The sequence below is a fragment of the Mycteria americana genome, chromosome 7 (genome assembly GCF_035582795.1).
Source record: "Mycteria americana isolate JAX WOST 10 ecotype Jacksonville Zoo and Gardens chromosome 7, USCA_MyAme_1.0, whole genome shotgun sequence".
Lineage (NCBI taxonomy): Eukaryota > Metazoa > Chordata > Aves > Ciconiiformes > Ciconiidae > Mycteria > Mycteria americana.
Genome location: NC_134371.1, coordinates 27624002 through 27646946, shown reverse-complemented (window position 1 = coordinate 27646946; position 22945 = coordinate 27624002). Strand labels below are relative to the sequence as shown.

At 43.1% G+C, this 22945-nt stretch overlaps 1 protein-coding gene across 6 annotated transcripts in view; it reads left to right on the top strand.

The window, feature by feature from the left end:
• Positions 1-22945, top strand: part of DGKD (diacylglycerol kinase delta) — a 60200-nt gene that overhangs the window by 277 nt on the left and 36978 nt on the right. The window contains exons 1-3 of one of the 6 annotated variants that reach the window (XM_075507510.1): positions 9020-9039; positions 15985-16095; positions 16788-16868. In XM_075507510.1, coding sequence (XP_075363625.1) covers positions 9034-9039; positions 15985-16095; positions 16788-16868 — 198 coding nt within the window. In that variant the 5' untranslated portion in view covers positions 9020-9033. The other 5 variants (XM_075507509.1, XM_075507512.1, XM_075507513.1 and 2 more) reach the window with 5 other exon arrangements.

The following is a 22945-nucleotide window of genomic DNA, read 5'->3' as shown; positions in this document are numbered from 1 at the left end:
GCCGCCGCCGCCGCCTCCCCCTCCCGCCCGCCACGGCCTGCGCCGCCGCCGCGGGGAGCGCTCGCCGGCTACCCCAGTCCGCCCCTCTGCGAGTTGCCAAAGACCCCCCCAAACCTCCCTCGGGGGCCTGCCAAGGACGCCCTCAAGCCCACCCCTTAGGGAGCTGCCGGCGATTCCCCCACACACACACCCCCTGCTCCTCAGGGACTTGCCGGCGACGCCCCCCCTTCGCCCAGCCACCCCTCACGGACCTCCCGGCGACCGCCTCACAGGCACATCCCGCTCCTCAGGGACTTGCCGGTGATCTCCCAAACCGCCCCCCAGGAACTTGCCGGCGATCCCCCCCCCAAAACCGCCCGTCCGGGACCTGCCGGCGGTCCCCCCCAACTCGCCCCTCACGGACTTGCCGGCTACCCCCCCCAAACCGCCCCTCAGGAACCTGCTAACAACATCCTCCCAACAGCTTTTCGTGGACTTGCAAACCCCTAAATGCTCTTCAGAGATCCCCATAACAAACTGTTTCCCAGGTGCCTGTCAGCAGCTGCCCCCTAAATGTCCTTCAGGCTCTGCCAACGACCCCCTAATTGCCCCTAGGAGCTCCTGGGATTGCCCCCAGCCACCCAGCAGGTACCATCCCCAAACCGCCTCTCTGAAGCCGTCGGTAGCCTAGCTTAGACCACCTTCTTCCCAGTGCCCAGGTTCGGACGTGCCAGGGAGCTTCTCTATCCTAACGGTAATCAGTGTGCCCAGGCTCAGCAGGACCTTGTCTTGCCTCTTTCATTCCTTGCTCTCTCCCCCTGTAATATTTTCTTGGAGTTATAGAAGTCAGATTTGAGCTCCGGCCCCCCCGCACTGCTCCCCATTTTTTGATATTTGACTTCTAAGGACATCCTGTCCCTCCCCACCCGCTGAAGCTGCATCTCCCCTTTTCCTTTTTTCCCCATATCAGAGTTGCCAGGGGCTCCTACCTCATCTCCCTATGCCTTCCCTGAGGGCCCCTGCACAGCCGTATCTCCCGGTCATATTGCGCCCTCCCCCCTTATCACTTTCCTTTCCTAAAGCCCCTTCCTTTGGCCCTGTTGGACGTGGCACAAGTCATTGTCTTGTATGCAGAGCTCTGTGCTCTGAAAGGTGTAGCCCCTGCTGTTATCCCCTATAGTCAGTGTAGGGGATAACAGTGATCCCCTCAGCATCTTCCCACCCTTTTCATGGTTGCATCCCAATTTTCCCCATCTTGTACTGGGCTATTTTTCCTTTCTGTAGCCATACAGCGATGTTTAGCCTCTGATCTGGTCAAACAGTGACCTTATGGCTGGTTAGTTTTTGTTCCCAGCTTTTTCTGCCCTGCTTTGCCTCCCTGGTCAGGTAACAATCCTTTCCACCCTGATTCCCTTGGCCCAGTCAGATTTTACCCCTCTGTGGCTCGTTCTGGAACAATAATGCCATTTTTAGGGGCAGTAACAGCATTCTGCAACTACAACTGTAGTTCCTTTGTATTGTTACTGTAAGAGAAAATGCAAAGATTTCTTTCAGCCTTAGGCCAGGAACCACCCATAGGGAGTTGCCCTCTTCTGTACTATTTTTACTATAGCTGCATGATTTTTCTTTAGCCGTTAAAGTCCTGTATAACTCCTGGATTGTTGCATGATATGTTTCTGCTTATAAATACCAAGTTAGTTATTCTTTTGCCATCACCTTCCTGTTGTCTCTGAAGCATGGGCAAGCACAGTTGCTGCTGTGTGGATACAGGAGGCTTGCTCAGTGCTGATGCTGCTAGCTCAGTGTTGCTTATCTTGTATTCGTAGCGAAGGAGAGTAAACGTCTCTGCGTGACATGGTATCTGAAGGGATCTTTTTTCTGCTGTCTAGTTTGCCCTGCTTTCAAACACATAGGTATCATTTTTCTGCTGCTTGTCATTGTTTTGCTACATTGGTCCCAGTTCCGAAAACCCCCGTGACAAAGTACGTGAGGACCCTGCTCTCACTTCATTACGCATGGTGGGGCTGCTTCCTCCGTCTGCGAAGTGCTGCTGATGCTGTCACTCACTTCTTGAGTTAAGACACTGAGGGTCTAGGCTGTGTGAGTGAGATGGTTCTTTCGGCCACAACAGGAAATGGGTGAAGCCCTCTAAAATGGGTTGATGTTCAGTGTATCAAGCAGATCTTAGCTGTGCTGTAGTACCAGGTGACCTGATCTACTCTGTTAACCTGCTATGAAAAAAGTAAAGCTTTTGAGATCTTTTCACACACACAGGGTGCTGAATTTCAGAAATTTGTCTTGCTGGAGATTGGATGAACCTTGTGATTTCTTAATACCACTTGTGGCAGGGGGCCATGAGAGAAGGGAGGAAGGATGCCATAGTCAGACTTTAATATCTATGTGGTGGTGTCAGTGATAAGAGCTAGGACATTGACTTTCTCAGTGCTAGAGTGGGAACTCTTGCTTACAGCAGGGTGTTTGAGAGATACTAAGCTAAAAGGTGCATTGGATTTTACTTTTGTTTGAATATAGCAGAACACATCCCCATGTACCTACTTAATCGTTTGTCCTGTTTTACATCACTTCCTGCGTCAGCATGGCTGGAAAAAGCCTAAACCAGCAACTTGTACTACGTGAACATAAACATGTTAAGAACAGGGATTATAAACAGATATTGTCTAGAGCTATTAAGCCTCCTGTGTGTTAATCTGCAGAAGACCTTCAACTAAACAGTGTCAAATTTTCCAAGTAAGCCCAGGTATTATGATATAAAGGATTGATTTGTTCTGTTGCTTGTTGATGTCTTTTTGTTTTGTCATCATCTTTTCTGCATGCTACTGCATGTGTACTTTTTCCTTGCCCTGAGGGCAAGGAGCAAAGACAACTTTGTGAGTAATCATAGTTCTGATGAGAATTTGAGGAGCTTGCTTCCTCTGTAAAGGCAGACCTAATTTTGAATTTGTCTATTGAATGACAGAGAGCAGACTACCGTGAGCTGTAGAAGCTGTTGGACAGGTCCGTCAGAGAGACAGTAAAAGATACAGGCAGACTTTTACTGTACCCTGAGGATATAAATCTCTTCTAACCACATCTTTTGCTGTAGTTAGCTCAAGACCATGCCTGTAAGTACAGTTAAATCACCATGGAAGCTTACTGTTACCACAGCTTGAGTGCAAAGTCTGCTGTAGCCACGGAGTTCCTCTGAATTTACTTGTTTGTCACAGTCACAAACACTTTGAAGATACGTTTTCCTTCCTCTGGTCCTGTCATCTGTTTTCCCAAGAAACGCTGCAAAATAAAGCTGCTTGCTTACAAGACCATAAAACTTCACTGAACTTGTTTCTGAGCACACAGGTTGCCCAACTGCGTTTGACTGAAATATGTTGGTGTGGTAATACTGTGGGGCAAATAGAATTGTTGGATGTATAGGTACTGTGGCTTTGGCATGCAGTGTCTGAAGGCAAATCATAGCTAACATCTGTTTAGCTGAAAAATCTGTCCCTTGTGAAGATACAGGGCAGGGGAAGGGGGAACGGAAAGCTAAGTGTTTGGAAAGTGAAGTACTAGTGAAGTACTGTGTTTTAATCTACTTATTTGTTTTTGGCTAGAAAGAATTTTTGAGGAAGAGAAGAAGGTATAGGAGAAGTATGTTTAGCAGTCTCTTAATGATTATTATTCTGGGGAAGGAAGAAAACCTTGTATGATCAGGTATAGCTGGTAGTATAACTGCTGTTGTCTCAGCTGGCAAAGAAGTACAGGCTGCATAGAGTGCTTGATCAGCCATTTTGAGACCTGTCAGACTTGTACCAGCATCAAGCTTCATAGTACAATGCTTTTAGCCCCTCTCCTGGTCTCAGGCTGGCATTGGTGCAGCTACAGAAACTGTTGGTCAACTAAAATAAAGTATTTTTGAATGGATGAGAATTAGGAAAGAGGTGAAATAAAATAAGAGAAGGATGATATGTGTGAGGAGAGGCCACAGCAGGAGCCTTGCTCCCACCTTCTAAGCAGTGCTGAGGACTCAGCTGAAATCAGCTGAAGTGGTAATATCATCTCAGTTGTCACCTGGCATGGATGAAGACACAGTAATATGAAAAGTGGTCCTGGGAAATGAGGGTGTGAAACGGGGAAGCACTGCACTTTTTATGGGCTCTGACAGTAAAGCACGCTTCTTACTTTGCATTTGACCTTTCATTGCAAGCGTCACATTACAAACCTCAGAAAGCACGAGAGTGGATGAATAGGCCATCTTCTCATTTCATTCATCAGCTAGGTGTGATTTCCAGCATGCCAGCTTTGGTATGTTGAGATCTCACTTTGTTTACCAGACAGGATTTCAGCAACGTCCTTGGGTGGCATCAGGAGGACTTCTTGTTTAGACTAATTCAGTCTAACTTCTGTTTACTTTTATGAGCATTTTCTCTGTAATATTTTAGTTTTTATAACCGTTTATCATTGCCTTGAACTTTTTAAGACAAGTTTGCGGTATATATTTCAACAAAGTTGCAAATAGAGTGAGCAGCTTTCCAAACTTTCTGGGATATTGGAAGCTGTCTAGCTCCAGTAGCAGAGAGATGTCAGGTTAATTTATACTATGAAAAGCAGGATAAATTAACTGGTACGAAGCTTCATGCTGCAGTGGACAGACTTTGTTCAGTATCCAAACTAGCGAGTTTCCGATTTCTGTGCTGTGTAGCATTCTGTGGTATAGATAACTTTCACACTATGGGAGGTTGTGATTTTCTTTCTGATTAGTAGCTTTGAGGTCTGGGAGCCACCCTGAAGCATGCAGGCAAGAAAAAACAGGAGGAAGCGAAATGTTTCTCCTCATTTTTGTGCAAGTTTCCAGAGCAGACTAAACTGAGTTCTCAAACATATGGTAGGCAGCGTGAGCAACTGAAGAAAGCTCATTTTGTTTCTTCTTGTATTGCCTTATAGATAAAATGTCCTTTTTATAGGTAAAGAAGTGTTATTTTTATTTCTGGAGGGCACATGTTTTAAGGTTTTCTGAGATGAGATGAGGGTGAGGAAATGGAGAAGTTTATTAGTTTGATACAAGTATTGAAAAAAGTATTATGATACTTTTCAGTATCAGCAATGCATCAGCAATGCATTTCAGTACAGAGACAATGTAAAATAAATGTGCAACAAATGAGGAGGGAATTTTCAGGAATTTATGGCTTAATTCACGTCCTGTCTGTGGCATCTTCCACTAAAAACATATTAAAATCTCTGTCTGGTTTTGTTATGCTGCCTTCTAACAGGGTATCTAAAAAAGAGGACATTTTAGGAGCTTCACGTCGTAAATTGTAGTGGCTCATGCTTTAGTCCAGGTAGAAACTGGGAACTCTTTGCTTAAAAAGAGAAATAATTGTTGCAAAAGAGAAGATCTTGTGATTGAATTGAAACTGAATGTCTTGAGCACAGGTTTTAAGGACATGAATTTTCTTGGATTAACACCACAAACAGACTAGTTCCTTCTCTGAGCACAAAGGGAAAACGTAGGATTTTAGGCCACGGTACATGGCTGTAAGAATGTTTCTGTCCCTTAACTCAGTCTACGTTATATTTTGCATGCTCTTCAGACTCATCTGTTACAACAAAATTTGGGAAGCCTCCCAATGCTGTGTTACCACTGGTGTACTGTAAGTTTGCCTCCCTGCTGGAGAGTTTTGGATGCTATGTGAAAGCAACAGCTGTTACTTCCTTTAAAAAAAAAACAAAAACCCCCAAAAAAACAAAAAACAAAACAAAGCACAAAACCACACACACTTGTAGCTTTTCTCATTCCTTCTAACTATAGTTCAGGTTCCAGGAACTAAAGAGCTAACATTAAACTTTTGCAGGTTTTGAGAACATAGATTTACTTAGACCACATTGCTAAAAAGTACGTTGTCAGGCTAGTAATTGTTCTCTCAAATAAAATTAGAGACAAAATAAAATGGGTATTGAAGAGTGTTTTTCTTTTTTTAAATAAAGCTAAGTCAAATATTTAGAGTATTTCCCCCTGCCCAAAACCTGTTATTACAAAAAAATCATTGATATTTTACTTCGGAGGAGTACTGGATTATAAATGAAAACTGTAAAATGTCTATCTCCAGATTACCTGATTAGAAAATCCAGTATACCATGTAAGACACTGCATAACTTTACCTTCTTTAATTACGAATCCAACATGATTCTTTCTAAAATAGCAGATATACCTGCATACTTAACAGAAAGCAGAAGTGAGATAAAGAGAGGGTTTTGTATTCCCTATTTCCTTGAAAGCTTAAGGTTTACACTAGGTAGTGTCACAGCAGCATTGGAAATTTCAGGGCAAAATACTGTCCAAGTGAAAAGCACCTTCCTCTTGGAATATGTTTTTTCAAGGTTTCAAATGCACAAACCATTATTTAAAGAATTTTTATTAACTCTCCACTTAAACCATTTGTTCCCTGCTTTTTCCCCACTAAGTGGTTATTGCTTCTTGTTTCACTAAGAATTTACGTAAGTGTCTCTTAAAGAAAGAAGATGCTTCTGTTTAGTTCTGCAGCCCTGCAGGACAATTGTCCAGGGACAGCTCAGCTTCAGGTAGACAAATAGTTGAGGCAACAGCAGTGATCCACACTGGCTGCCATCTTTTGTGGTCCCTTCTTGCATGCTTTATATAAAGCACTCCGGAAAGCAATAAGCTTATTGTGCATGGCCGGTTCAGTAGTGCTGCACCTCTGCAGAAGCAGTCCAGTGCTTCCGCAGGGTATGGCGCTTACTATCTGCAGTCCCTGGGCTACACGTGGACAGTAAAGCATTTATACAGAGGAGGAGGTCCAAAGCCTGCTGCCCTCCATTCATCCAGAGAGGAAAAAGATGGCTTGCCTGGCTAAAAGATTACCACTGCTGAGTTAGGTAATTGATTAATATGGGATTACTCCATTTGGGTTTAGAGGAAATCTTTTTATTTCCTCACAGGCTCATTGCTAAGTTGGAAAGTTTTACATCTGATACCTGATGTTGTGGTTTGCTTTTTTTGAAAAAGGAAACGCCGTCTTGATTACATAATGTTTGCATCAAGCACATTGTATTTGAGTCTTGCAAGTTTTAATCAATTTAGCCATGTAATATTCTAGCAGGGAAAGGTGATACCACCTCAGTTTCCCATACAGGGAATTGAGATACATACTTCTTATATCAAATGCACAAAATCACACAGGGCATCCCCAGGGGAGCTGGGCACTGAGGAAGGTGTTGCAAGCTCCAGGGTAATGTCTTGATCCGCAGGACAGCTGCCTTCACTGGTTCTTGAAAGACAGAAGCATGGCTGATAAAATAGGGAGGGCGCATTGCCTGCATTTCAAACTGCTCTTTGCTGAGGCAGGTCAAAGCACTCTTAGAACGCGTAGATCTATTGCTGAGATTTTATTAAAAATCAGTATTCTGGAAACTGACACCCGTCCCTTCTGTTCTGTTTAGCTGAAAGTTAACAAAACGGTGTTCCCAGGGCTGTGCTAATCTTCCTTGTTGTTACTGGTGCTGATCAAGATGTCTTGGCATGGTCAAAGGTATTTGCAGGACATTAAAACAGGGAAAATGGAAAAACAAATTAAAAACTTTGGAGTATCCTTTAAAAACTATGTTAAATGGATGAGGAAAAAAAAACTTAAAAGCATAGGTTGTTTAATACATAAATATGGAAAATCTGATAACGACAATTGTTACAGATGAGATAAAAATAAATTCTAAGTTACCTTAAGTATTAATTAAATGGCCAAAGGCCAAAAGCTGCTTTCTGCTCTCAACAGTGTAATCCCATTGGAATACCAGTTGGAGTAAAAGGATCAGGATTTGGTCCTACATCTACCAGCCACTACCAAATAAGGCTTCTTGCAGAATTCAGTAGCAGAGTTGATGGGAATCCAGACACAGTGGGAGGAAGCTGTCATTCTCTCAGTCTCCTCGACACAAGGGCAAAGGATTCAGTTTTCTTCCTCAAGGTATAACTTTCACTTTCTCATGTCCTGAAGTTCTCGTACCAGTACTTTCTGCTGGCTTTTCCTTCCTACTTGGCCAAGACCTCCATGACATTTAGCAGTATGGGAAGGATGGGGTGGTTATGATTGTGAGGATGAGATCCGCAGCTGTATTCTGGATGTGCTTTCCCTTACGTTCGCTATTCTTGTAATAGCACCAATTGTGCCTTCCCAGCCTGTTACTCTTGTATCAAATGGCCCTGACATGCCGCTATGGTAAGTACCTGGCGTATTCTACCTGCTGGTGAAGTGGATGCGTGGGCTTAGACGGGCAGCAGCACCTTTTGGTAATAACTTGGCTCTCTCTGAGTGAATAAAAGTGTTATTTAAGCTCTAGTGATACAGGCTGTAGCATTAGAGGGTTCCATGTTCAACACCGTGATTCACAATGAGGTTATATTGCTGCGTTTCAGCAGCAGAGTAGCGTGCTTCTGAGTTAATACGGGGGATTCTGTGGTGGTGGTGCATAGCTGTGTGACAGGCATATCTCAGAGCTGAAGGTTTCACAGCAGGTAATGTGTTTTGACATTTTTTGTCTATGGGAAAATGCCCTAAGGAAGGGATGTAGTTGTGTATGTGTAATTTAAGATGGTAGAAAAAATAACAGCTTATTTTTCATGTTTCTCCTTAAATGTATAAAGTTCATGTTTAATTAGTACCCTTTAAAATTTTATTCTGTTCCAAAGTTTTCAGGTAGCTTTTAAACTGTTGCTTTTTTGGCTTTGGTTATCTCTGTGGATGGATCTGAGCCCTTATCTTCCAGCTTTTATTATAGTTTGCTGGCATGACTTGAGCTTCGTGCTCAATTCCCCTCTTTTGATAAATGTGTTTGGGAAGGATGCCTGGAGCCTATGGAAAGCATACTGAGGGCTTAAGCAGTTAGCGTGCCAGGAGTTGTCCAGCTACTAACTCATCCTGAATCAGAGTGTACTGGTGTGTTTTTCATTCTCTCTTCTAAGTAGCTGACCAGAGTATTCATCTATTTTAAGTACTTCACTTGGAGCTCTCTAACTGAGCTCATTTTACCAGGGAGCTGCGTGATGATATGCTGGTATGTTGTATTTCCTTTCCCATATACGTGCGACCTTTCTGTGTGCTTTCAAATTTGTTTTTCTTTGTTAATTTGTTCACTTTAGGTCTATGAGTGCTCGTCTCTTTTAGAAGAGAATCATTCACAATAGTAGCAGCTGAACATGGTGTTGAAAAGAAGCTGGTTCAAAGACCTATTATTTTTTTACTGGCTGCAGCATTAACTAATGAAGAATGAGATGTTTGAACATTTGTTTGTCTGTGCCAAGGCAGATTCTAACTCAAGCCTGGTTTCAGTATTTTATTTTATACAAACTCCTTTTTTTCACTGCTGATCCGGAGCATAAGCTTGCATTTCTTGTTGCAGTAACATCTCAGCTATACTACCGACAGATTGCTGCACGCTGCTCTGAATTCTGCTTGTCTTAGTAGTTGCAGAGAGGCTGTACTGAGAGCTGTTGGCCAAGCTCGCCCCTAGTCTCTTACTGGGTATGCAGAGTTCAACTAATACAGCAGAGCTGGAGGTTAGAAAAGAGGGAGGATTGGGAGAATGGTTGTTAGGGGAGATTTTGCAGGCTCTCCCTTATGGTCATATAGAGGTCTGTGCCGTAACCTGACATGGGTGCTTCCCAGTTTATAAAGCATTGGTTATTAAAACAAAATGATATTAAACGATGTACACTAAAAGCCTAGACAGTACCCCCTTCATCAGTGGAGAGCTCAGCTTCTGTTACTGACTCACAGCCCTAGCTGCTATTTTGATATTTGATTCCTGTGGCTGACCTCTGATTTTCTTTTTCTTTTTTCCCTCTTCTGGAGTCCTTTTGTGGCAGTGAGTTCAGATAATGTCTTGTCCTTTTCATACCAGTCGAAGAAATCTTAATGCATTTTTCAATTTTGCAAGCGCCACGTGCATTTAATGTAGAATTCCCAAACAGGACTAAGCAACCTGTAAATTCCTTGTGTTCCCCGATAGATCTGTATAGCTCTTTGTGTGTCCCATACTTAGAATTGCTTTACTGATCCAGATTTCTCCCCTCCAAGCTTCCTGGAGTTGATTTGCAGGGTGTGACCACTGTCTGGTGGAAGGATGTTGCTCTCGGATTAGCTTGTTAACCCTAGCCTTTTGACCTTTCATGTCTTATTCTACAGGGTTGGTTAGATTTATTCATGTAGTTTCTTTGTTGGATTTACTGTATTTCATTTGATCTGTAAATAATTATTAATTCTGTATTTATGACCAAAAAGAGCTTTTATGGAATCAGCTACAAAAACTGTTTTACGCACAACATGGTACAGCACTCCAGATTTGTACCTGCCCCAGCGTGGCAAGACTATCTTGCCATGTTTAAGTGACTGCAGATCTACTCCCATCTTTTTTGCCACAGTTTACCCGAAGTCAGTGACTAGAAGAGGTTGTTTGGCCCCTGGGGATCAACTGCCTGTAAAATTCTTTAGTAAGCATATATAAAGATAGCCTGTCAGTTCTGCATATGCTTTTTCATTTTCTTTTCTCCTTCTCTGTGCATTTGGTGCTTTCTTTAGTCAGTTATTTGTTGCTTGGCCTCAGCACCCTGCTCAAAGTTATATAGTACATACAAATAAAAACAATCTGTGCCCTGAAGTTTTTACATTCTGAAGACACATGGAAAACAGAGAAATCCAGATGTTGAGGACTTTGGTATTTGGGATTCTTTAGTTGCTGTTGAGATAGTTTTGAATGATTTTACTTTTACCTTCTATACAGTTCTTTTTCTGCATTGGAAAGAAGTATCAGTGGAGCAAAATTCTTGTTTCAGATATGCTGCACTGAATAACTGCCCCTAAGAATATGTCATGATCTCAGCTGTAAAATAGGTTGTATTGTTCTTCCTCTGTCTATATTGAACACAGTTTGGAGCCTCCCTGTGCCAAAGGACACTTGCCAGCCTGACAGCTGGGTACAGTTGATAGTTGCCTTCAGTCTGGCTAATAGGATCTTGTTTTCCAGATTAGGAAATTAGTTATATCAAGGGCCCTACTTCCAAATGGGGTAAAAGGCTTAAGCTTCAGGAAAGGATGGGCTACTCCTGTGTTTCATGTAGTGAGCAGGAGAAAAAGGGATGCCCTCTGAAAGCAGCTGAAGTCTGACATGATCGTTCTTAACTTTTTACTAGAATCATTCACATTATCAGTATAGAAAGCATTTCATCTGTGTAGGCTGGCTCTCTGATCTCCTGATGTGGGTTACTAGATACAGACACCTCAGACAAGTAATGCTGCAAAAAATACAGCTGTGTCTTGCTGGTTTTGTGAATGACTACTGTTAATCGTTGGGCTTCTTGTTCTTACGAGGTGGGACTGTGTGAAGGGGAAGCACTGAAGCACAAGTCTTAAGTCCTTAATTTAAGTCCTCTGATTTGTTTGAAACCATTCCTGTTGAGGTCAGTGGCAAAACTTTTCTTTTGTCAGTTCAGGATTAGGCCTAAACCCTGCACCCATTTTGACAGAAGAAATCTGAGAACATATTCTCTCTCTTCCTAAATGTCAAGTTTTAAAAGGGGATGAGCTGGGGGGAGGGTTGTGTTGCCGTGAACTGCATTTTTTTCTGCAGGAAGTTGCTTTTCTTCAAGACCAAAGACAAACAGTGAAAATGCTAGAAATTTCCTGGGCCCTGCCTTTCAGCTGTCTAATTGTGTTCTTTGTAGAGACGCTTAAGGCTCTTTGCTATGTGCAGTGTTGCTTTAAATTGCCAGTTTGTTCAGTAACCTTTTTTACACTGTCTTGTAATATGATAAAAGGGGATCACTGTTGAAACTAGTAGCACATCATTTTAGGCTTGATCCAAGAAGATACTTCATTTTTTCACAGTGTTGTCTGCCCATGGAGTGCCATGCCACAGGACACCACGCTAGACAGAAGCTCAGCTGGATAGAAAGCAGTCTGGATAGTTCCATCACAAACAATTTTTATATTTATCCTTGATAGAATGCACGTAATCAAACCTCACGTTTCAGGGCAGTAGCTTTTCCCATAGGATCCAATATATGATACTAAAAACAGATTTAACTCTCTTTTTTGTTATGGGAGAAGTAATTTCACTTTTGTCTTGATGAATTACATGGCTAGTAATCTGATCAGAGTGGATCTTCAATTAAAAAAGCTAAAGAGAAGCTGGTGAGCAGAAATAACTGTTCAGCTCCCCCCTTTTATTTCATGCGATGTCACTTTGCTGTCAGGTCCTTTCCCCAGTTAATTTTCTTCAGCTGTATTCCTCTGCAAGTAGCAAGTCCTTTGGCTGTAAAATTAAAATAGAGGAGGAGAAAGGCAGCAATGTCTGAATCATTTTATAAAGTCATCTTGATCTTATCTCCAGCCCTTTCCGCCCAAACCCACCAAACTCTTTACTGAGCTGTGTGCCTATAAATAGAACAGCCGCTCTCGTGCAGAGATGGGCAGCTCTGAACCAGAGGCTTGTTTTCTCTGAGCAGTGCGTGCATGCGAGAGCTCGCTTCTCAGTGTCCTTTCATGTCTGAGTTATGTAGCTGTGAGGTTTTCTATAGATAGAGGCTGGCAAATGACATAAACTGCTACTTAGGGAGGGGCAAGGTGACCTCTGGGATTGTTGCCTTTTGGTTAAAAAAAAAAGAGGGTTCTGTTTAAAAGAGGAATGGAGGAATGCACGTCTTGTGCAGAGGTGAGTGAGCCCTGCCGAGGTGAGGGGAGCCGCCCGATGTGCGGCACTCGGGAGCTGAGCATGGCAGGCGGGAGCTGTGGGAGCTGAGGGAAAGCAGAGGCGTTGTTTTGCTGTGAGTTACTGTTCTGGTGGGCTGGGCAAGAGTTTGAGCGGCCAGAGTGTCGCTGACCGAGCTTGGGGAGTGCAGGGCTCTGGCTGACCCCAGTTTAAGCATATCTGTGAACAAGCGGAGCAACAGAGCTCTGAAATCTCCTCCTGCAAGTTGCTATTTTTTGATCAGGCTGACTTGGTATCTTTGTGCTTTGCATCCTGGGATTCTTCCTCAGGATTTTTAATTCTTCTCTGACTTCGGTTCAGGGCTTTGCAGAGTTCAGTAGCTACTTTCTCTGTCTCGTTTTTTAATTATACGTGGTTTTGTCCAAGGAATGCAAAAGATCACTTCATGTTTCTGTCTTCATCTGGAATATCTCTTGCCACTTTCCCATTTCTTCCCTGTAGAAAGTGAACTGCAGAAATGTGTGATTTCTTTAGCATGGTAATTTAGATGCTGTTGCTTTACATTTCTCTTTGATGCTCAGGAGCTGGAGGTTAAAGTAACTGATCAGATAGACGTACGTATATATATTCTGTTAGGACTCCGCAGAGTTGGGCAGTGCTGTTTGTTCCACTTGGCAGATGGGAGATGGAGACACGCAGAGTGAAAATTGCTTTATTGGGATCTTATAAAAAGTCCATGGCAGACTAGGAGCCTGAATGCACCATTCTCAGTTCCAGATGAGTGCCTTCAGCTCTGGCCTGGCCTTCAGGGTCTTTTCCGCAAAGGATGCTGGTGGGTCAGTCTTTGAACTCCATTTTCTCTTACGCTGAAACTTCAGATTAAGATCATGGCTGAGTTTCAGATTCTTTGCATAGTACCAGCTCTAAGTTAGTTTAACATCTTGTTTCTGGGTATCACTGTACTGTGTTTAACTTCCAGACCCTAAAGCTGCTCCCAGATGCCTTATGGCTTCTTAGAGTGTATTCCTACTGCTGTGTCCCTGCTGTGACTTGTGGAAAATGGGTGCCAAGATGTCTTTCAGTGACCGCTTCAGAGTTGTGGGGAGCTGATGTGCGAGACAGCCAATTTTTGATATGAACTTTGTCTTTGATTGTGCATTTTCTTTATCTCTTTTCATTCTGCTGGAAATACCGTGGAGTTTGGCAATTCCTGGTTGAACTAGGCACACTAAGTTGGTGTTTGCCTGAACACTGACAGGTATTTCTGCCAGTCTGCAGGTGGCTTTGTGAAACAGAACACTGGGAAATGGTGAGGTCTGGGGTTTGCTAGCCTCGGAGTCGGCCAGGTCCCAGGCTCCAAGGTAGATGATGTTTCTTTTGGAGGAGATAGGGGAGCTCTCACTCTTTTCTCTTTCCCAACACAGAGGAGGAAGGTATATAGTGGCTTCTATGGCTGGCAGCTCTCTTTCAGATCTGGGGGTATGTGGGAGCCCACTCTTTCCCAGCTAATCTGTGAGTAGAGGCGTCACTGTGGTGGTCCAGGCCCTGTGATCTCTCAGGCCAGTTTGAGGATGGCTCAATCTAGCAAGAGAGAAGCATTTATTGTCAGACGGATGTTTCTTCTTATAGTCAGCATTTTTTTCCAAGTGCTTTTTGAGGAAACTTTGAGCTTGGCAAGGGCCAGTGTGTGTGGAAAGTATTAAAATCTGCAGCTGTTTCAAAAAGGAAAGACCCGCATTAGAAATATATATAGCATTTTAAAAGCAAGTTTAGTGCCCTGGAAGGGATTTCTAAAATGACTAAACCCTGTGGATCAGTAAGAGTATTTATTTTTGTGCTCTGTAGTAGCCTGGCAGTGTACATTTAACATTGTGTTTGTGAATTAATTGATACTCATTGGTGACCTGACTCTCTTACAAACCTGAGTTACACTGAGATCTCTGGTATGTTAAAGCTATGTCATTTTCCTGGCATCAAGATACAGAATAACCTGTCTTACAAGATTGTCAGACCATTTGTGTTACCAACCACCTGTGTTTTAACTGTGTGTTTATTGCATTGGGCTCTCTCAGCAAGAAGTGGGTTCCTGGGGGCTGTTTCTTGGGGAGAGAAGCAGGTTTCTCGTGGTACTGAGGCATGACATAGCACCATTTACAGTTTGTAGGCAATACCTTCAATCAGTAATTTGGGGCTGAACCCTCTGCTCTGACTTTTCTGCCTTTTGTCTTTCTAAGCTGCAGTTTTTGAGATTATTTGGATATTAGGAAAAGTTTCTTCACCGAAAGCATTGTCAGGCATTGGAACAGGCTGCCCAGGGAAGTGGTTGAGTCACCATCCCTGGAGGTATTTAAAAGACGTGTAGATGTGGTGCTTAGGGACATGGTTTAGTGGTGGACGTGGCAGTGCTAGGTTAACGGTTGGACTTGATGATCTTAAAGGTCTTTTCCAACCTAAACGGTTCTATGATTTTATGATTCCATTTTCATGTAGCTGTTGGTATTCAAAATCTGTCCTCAGTGAAGGAATCAAATGTATTTGACAAAGTAGAATGAAGTGCATGTGGATTAAATACATACCCCTATGTATGCATAGTATGTGAGTGAGCATATGGGACTGTGTATGCTGGTATGTCAATCTAGTTATAAAGCGGTTAAAGAAAAAAAAAAGGGCAGTGTGCGTAGACAGTTTTGGCACTCCAGCCCTGGGAAATGGCAGCCAGCCAGAGAGTACTGAGGCAGGGCCAAGACTATCTGAAGAATACCAAATGCTGAAGTTGGATATAGCTCCTTCTTTGCTCTAGTTTCACTCTTCACCCTGTGGGCCTGCAGCTTGCCAGCTCTGTGCCAGGTAGATGCCGATAATTTCACAAGGCAGAACTGGAGATAGGGACAGATATACTGTGGTGTGTATGCGCTTGTAATCAAATGCCAATTAAATGAAAGGAACAATTACCTGCAACTGAAATCAGTGAGTTTAACTGTTATGCTCCCCAAGTCATTGTTAGACTTTGAAATGCTCATTCAGTCATACGTTATTTATCTTTTTTGGTATCGTGATAGCACTGGAGACAAGGATAAAATCACACCCCAGCGTGGATTATGCATTGTGACGGTTTAATCTTGTTAAGTTTGCTTGCTTATGTTAAATGAATTTGTTAAGCACTTCCAGCAGAGGGCACTAAGATTATTGATCTCGAACTCCAGTCTTTTTTGGTATGGGTATATAGCAGGAGAGCATAAAAGATGCCTGTAAGTAAAATGTATGCTTCACCCCTCACCCCTCCTTATTTTGTAGACTATCATAAAAGAGGGGATGCTGATGAAACAGACCAGCTCCTTCCAGCGCTGGAAGAGACGATATTTTAAGCTGCGAGGACGAACACTCTACTATGCAAAAACTGCTAAGGTAAGGTCTTGACAATATGTGTGAGTCCAAGGGAAGAAAGTCAGTGGTGGAGCTTTTGGAGGCAGATGGGTGTCTGTGAGAAGACAGCCTTCGGTAGAGAAAAGAGCACGTGCTCTGAAAGCACTTGTCAGGTTTTGTAGCTACTAGAAGATCCCTGTGTTTTGCCTCACACTTGGAAATCCTTGGTTTTTAAGTAAAGCATCATGTGGACCCGTGATACTGTTTTTTCCACATTTTTTCCCCCTTGGTGCATTTTACTAGGGAATGGGCTCTGAATCAATAGAAGCTGAAAAAGAAAGGAGAAAATATGAATGAAAAGAGGAAATGGAGGAGACAAGCAAGGCTAGAATTTATCAAATCAGAGCTGCCATGCATCTGGTTTAGTATGTTGATAGTCAATTAGATAAATCTGTCTCCTTTCACAAGAACGAAGCCTACAATTTTTTTTTTTTTATAATTCCTTAATAAAAATAAAGTCATCATATTCACTGACTGAAGACAGGCAAGTGCGAGCACCACTGTATGGAACTAGACTTCCGAGTTCTTTGTGTACTTGGTGCTGGGCCTTTCCTTCCGATCACAAAAGGCTGTGATGGAGTGTGCTAGGCAGACATACAGGCATGTCCCTTTGGGCCTGCTGCTTATCCATTGGATTCAATAATTCATTGGGGGTTTGAATTTTTTCTTTCCAGTCCATTATTTTTGATGAGGTGGATCTGACAGATGCCAGCGTGGCAGAATCCAGCACTAAGAATGTCAACAACAGCTTCACGGTAGGATTTTTTGCATTATTTTCTGTTCTTCTTGGATCTTTCCCCCACATCCCTTCTCTTCTGCAGAGTTTAAAAACATCTGAACAATCTTCACAGCCTCTTTCACTAAAAAAAATAATTAAAAAATCATAAACTTATTTTTCCTTACAGCAACCATAACTCATCTCCATGCACATGGGAAATAGCTTGGGTTACTATGTATAGTGCTAAAACTTTGCCTTCAGGTATTTCTTACCTATAAGCTAGGAGGGTTTGATAGAATCCATTTACCCAGTGGGACAGAAAAATTTGTTCTGCTGAGGGAGTTAGGGGTGATGTTGATGTTTATGCTGGAGATCTTGCTAAAGGAATTTAGTTTTCCCTTCAGGCCTTAAAATATGTAAACTTCTTTCTCTGACTTTATTTGTATGTAGCTGTATATGTGTTTATGTATGCACGTTATATATAGTGGCAAAGCAAAAGGAGGAACGAAAAAAGTCGCACAGTGGAATTGGTTTAGGATACTTGTTAGATGTAGAATATGTGCTCAATATTTGCAGTTTGGAAACGTGGTGGTGTCACTGCTTCATTTTCTCCAGGCTTAATAACTGGGAGAAAAAATGACTGTATTTCTGAGGTGCAGGTGTTCCCCAGGCTCCATTTTGGGGGAAACGCCTGGTGTGCAGAAAAAAGCCATTAAGAGCAGCCATGCAGGGCGAGTGTCAAGCAGCAGTGTGAGCTTTGGAGTTGGCTAACAGCAATAACCTCCATGCAGCCTCTGAAGGGCTCAGAAGGGAGGAGAGAGAAGGGTGTGGAGAAAGGAGGCAGTATTGCTCTAATGAAAGGTGAAGAGGGGAGCAATACAGGTGGAGGGAGGAAGCTGATCCTGCAGGATGGTGACCTCAGGTGGTCACCAAGACTGAGCAGTATGCCTTGCTGTGCAGCAGTAATGACTGCTTTCAACATCTAGCAAAGGATGTTTCTATTATGTAGCTGTAGCTTTTTGCTTTGCCTGAGCAAAACAGCTATGGGATCCACCCTATGCTGAAACCCCAACACTGTCTCAAAGTTTGAAAATAGTTTCTGCATTCATAGTTGGACACATAGGAGGTCCATCTGGGTCTGATAGTAAATATTGATATCAGGTGTCAGTGTGTGTGCATAGAGAGAAGGATTCTGCAATGACTTCAGTAGGGGATACATTTTCAAGAATGTGAAATTACTTACCTGTTAAAGCATTTTCTCTTGGATCTTGCTTCAGTTTTCCCATATGTAAATGAAGACTGATTTTTCAGGTAAGCAAATGTACTGTTACTGTTTTGCTTATTATTATAGTTGGGAGAGACCTAATCTCCATCAGAGACACTGGATGTCAGGACAGGAGGAAATAGTGTGTTTTCTCTCTCAAATCGGCCCATCTGAGTCCAACAGTGAAGAGTTACTTCCATGACTATGGTATCAGGCTCTGCCAGTCCCTGCCCTCCCCAGGGGCTAAAAAGTATAGGACTACTTTGACACTCAAGTAGCAGATACAGTTTGCACTGTCTCCAGCTGGTCTCTATATCATGGGGCTCAGGTAAACATCAGGAAGAGCATCTCTCCTCTTAATTTCTGTCTCTTCTGTCTATCATGGCTTACAGAGGGGTTTGACTGTGGTTTACCATGAGCTATAAAAATACTTAGAAAATCAGAAAGTTGCCTAGTCTTGCTGCTGTTTGGTCTGCCACATCACTGCCATCAGTTCTTTGGATTCCTTGCAGTCTTGCCATTTTCTCTCAGTTTTCTTTGAGAGCACTCTGTTTCCCCTCTGTATCTCCCCAGCTCAGTTCCTTTCTAAAATTTGGAGTTCTTTGATGCATTTTTTTCCTGTTTCAAATCAGTGGGATTGACGGTTGAGTTTTTATCCTAAACCAGAAGCATCCCACATTTGGTGTTGTATAGCAGAGACATTAATTCTCGAGTTTTAGATGTTCTGATTTTCTTTTTGTTTCTGTGTTTTCTTCAAGGGAGACTGGTAGTTTTGGATTTATGAAAGAGTGGTTTCTTTCTGAGGAAACTCATCCTCTGTCCAGGCGTCCGTACTGCTTAATGTATAGATTCTGCGGGTCAGGTTGGGTGAATGACACTTCCAAGGTACTAACAAAAGAGGTGGGAAACAAAAACAGTTAGAGGAGCGATGTGGATCCAAAGCAAAGAGGTAATAAGGGGTGACCATTCAGAGGAGAAACTGGCGAAAAGGCAGTGAGGACTGCGGGGGTCAGCACCATGAGAGAAGAAAACCAGAGCAGGGAGCCAACAAAGGTTATGTTGCATAAACAGAGGAATAAGGTTGAAAAATATAGCTGCCAGTAAACCTTTTACATAGGACATAAGTCTGACAGCTAATTTGTTTGCTGTCAGCAGGCAGGAGAGAGAGAAAAGTGAGTATTAAGACGCAGATCTCCTTCTAAAAAGAAGAGTGTGTAATATGGGTTCCACTGTTGTTTACTTAGTTGATCTTGCATAGATCATTTCTTCAGTGAATGTATTCTGTTTGCAATGGAGACAGTTTTCAGGACTGCTACCCAGACTTAATGGATATGTGACTATAGAGTGGGCTGGGAGCATGTGACTAGGGGCATCTTTGGGCTTAAGATGTTTTACAGCTCCGTCCTCCGAGAGGTGTAAGGGAAAGCTTCATGTTTAGCTATTGTTCCTTTAGGTCAGGCACTGTGGCTGCAGAATTATTTAGCAGGAAGCCTCTGGAAACAAATCATATAGCAGCCCCGTGCCAGGTCTCTCTTCTCTCAGGAGGACTGTAGATGTAATATTTGCTAGTTCTGTCACATCTCTGCCATCTCTGTCCTTCTAAGTCATCTGTCTACAAGGTAAATTCTTTTGGGATGTCTGGGCTGTAAGTGACTGGTTCTTTCCATGTATGATCCCTTAGTACCTGGTTTATAGATCTCTCACCAGTGGATTTTCCTAGGGCTGCTGCCTTTCACAGGGCCTTAGAGAGGATCTGCCGTGCTACAAACTCAATGATAACCATGTTGTCTTCATACTTAAGACCCATTTATTTCCAAGAGGGTGGTCAGCTTTTAGCCTGAATTCTTGCCATCAGTGTGTGCCTACATTTGTACTCCTTATGAAATAGAGATCCAGCAGTATTGGATGGGTGAGGTCAAAGCCTGATCCTAACTTCTGAGCAGAGCTTTCCCAGCCATACCCTCAAAGCCTCTTGTGATTTCTAAAAAGCAGATGATTTGGGATCACGCTGGGCACATTGGATCTTCCCAGTGAGACTTCAGCTGTTTCCATGAACAGTTTTTTCTTGGACAGCACAATTTTGCAGTAACTTGATTGGTTGATGTGCCTGTCTAATGCATTAGCCTGCAGTTGCTTTAGGAGCATTAAAACAAAATACGCCATGAGGATTAGTTCCATACTTCAAACCTGGCATAGTTTTTTCTCTCGATCATGCCAGGAAGCCTGGGTTTTGGAGGTACTTCTCTCAAAATGACTGCTTTACCTGTGTCGTGGACCTGAACCGTCCAGCATGTCCATTCTCCCCTACGAAGCCCATAAGGTTTGGGGGGGGCACCAGTCTCTCTATTGTCTGTTGCTCAGGCCAACACTTTGCTACCACAGCTATCCCTTCAAGAGTCTTTGAGAGGACTTTGGGTCATCTCCTTAGACCCATTTTTGTAAATGTTTGTGTGGTGAATAAATTCTTACTCCTCAGGTTGGTGGGTTGGCTGAAGATCTGCTCTTTTCTAAAAGGTGCCAACTGAATTAAGCCTGCTGCTGTCAGTGCAATTGGCACAGCTGATGGAGTGAGTCCTTATCAGTTCATTGACCCTTTCCTGCTTGTGCAGGATTTGTATAAAGCTAAAGGGAAAAAAAAATCTAAAATATGTGTTCTTTAATACCAATAAAAAACACCTGTCATCAACAGGAGAGGGCCTAGGAAGGACATCAGATCTTTTCAGGTACATATTTTGTGTTTCAGTATGATTCTCACATGGTGTTTTTGTAAATGTCTTCCAGTTATTGCTAGCAAGTGGTGGGGTGGTGGGGAGGACTTTCACCCTCATTCACTTAACATGGATTACAACATTCACTTGCCATCCCATCTTATTCATAGCCTTGAGATCCCATAGGAGAAAGCTCCTCTCTGTGGAGAGAGATGTGGGTAGTTTGATTTTTTCTTTCTGATGCTTTAGTGGAAGTGAAGCTTGGTCAGAGCATGTTGTTGAGCTCCAGGAGCCATGCTGTTGACCCCTCCTCTGTAGTTAAAGGCTCTTCGACTGGAAGAGGTGGAGCTTGAACTCCTGAGCTCCTGTAAACCCTTTTCTGTTGGGAAGTACCTCTCAGCTCAGCCGCAGACAGGAAACAGCATATTATTACAGTCAGCGCCTGCCTCTCCACTTCACTACCGTCAGAAGGAAACTTATCCCAGCTCCTCCTTAAGCAGACAGCTAATCAGCTTGTGGCAAGTGGAACGTAGCTCAGAAAGACTGACCACAGAGGGGACTAATCCTATTAATTGCATGTCAGGCAATCTGTTTACATTTTTTTTTTGAGGGAGTAGGCTGCTCTGGACACTAGTTTAGAGGAAGATTGAACATGAAAGGTAAGAGCAGGAGTCCGAGTTTTCTGGACTGAGCATTGAGAAACATGGCACCTATGCCAGCATAACAGATCATCAGGAGCTCAGGTTCTTTGGAATAAGTTTGCTACAAGCTCTTACTGTTCAGGTGTTCTCTCCTGTGTGGATTTATATAGATAAGTTCTCCAGAATCGGGGTAAAGGGAAATGTGCCTGCGGTGCTGTTGGAAATGCTGCACCCATCAGTTAAGAAATACTGTTTATTAACTGATGATTCACCCTAACCGATGTCACAGGAGAGAGGAAGTATTGAGTTTAGAGTAATACCTCTCTTTCAGAGCACTTGCATGACTGGAGGCGACAATGGTTGTGGTGGGTTGAGGAACAGGGAGTTGCTGATGCTCCTGAACGAGAGCATGCTCTCATCTCTGAGAAGCAGTGTGGATGTCATTCTCCAGCCGTACGGAAGCCTGAGGTGTGCTACAATTTTTGTTATTACAACCTTGTTACTTAGTACTGACTTTATTCAGCAGCAAAGATGCCAGTTTCTGTCTTGTGAAGTTTTATGTGACCGTCTGATCTCCTTCAGACTGTATGTTTTTGCTGTATTGTCCCAGGGCTTGTTGACGCTGTGGAGAAATAGCGTGAATCTTCATTTTGGGGTAATGAACCTTTCCTAAAATCATAGGGCAAAGTGCTTGAACTTTAACAAAAGATAGAAGTGCTGAGGGTGCTTCCTGATGGGGAGAGTACGTTGTTGATGTCTGCAAATTCATTTCACAATGAAGTGAAAGTGCCTTTGCCTTTTCTGTGATTTTGTGTCAAGTTGAATTATTTGTATTACTGCTTTTAAGTGAAAATACATCCTTTTTAGCAAAGAAGGCAGTGAAATCTTCTCTGAAGAGTTAGTTTTTGAAAGTGAATAGAGCTGCTGAAGCTAAATGTCAGGCAGAAAGTCGTCTGCTCGTGTCTAGCGCAGGAGCTGTGTGCCTGTTAAGGCACTGTTGAAACAAGAGGAACCCGGATCAGAGGTTACTTGTGCTGATTTGAAACACAAGCTTCAAGAAAGAGCACGTGACTTATTTTTATGAGGAGAAAGAATATAAGAACTTTTGTTACAAGCTGTTTGCACAAAGTCAGACTTGGACTTTGAGCTTGGGCTGATAGAGATCAGGGAAATTTGCGTGGTTTGATGCTTGCACAGATTCCCCAAACTGCCCCGTGTGTCCTCAGCCCTTCCAAAAAGATGGGCTTGAACATATGCTGCAGGGAGTCTCTGGGCTTCCTAGCGAGGGAGGGGATCTTCCTCCCCTGCTTCCTCAGCATGGGGGAGAGGGACCCAGAGGGAAGACATCAGCTCTCAGAAGTGGGCAAAAAGACTTACTAATCTGGGGACATAGTTACACAGAGGAGTCACCAAGTGTCCTGGTTCCTCACTTTGCTCCTTTGTACACAGTCATGTACTGCCTTGTTAAGGTTTGGAGAAGGGAAAGGTTAGAAAAGAGCGA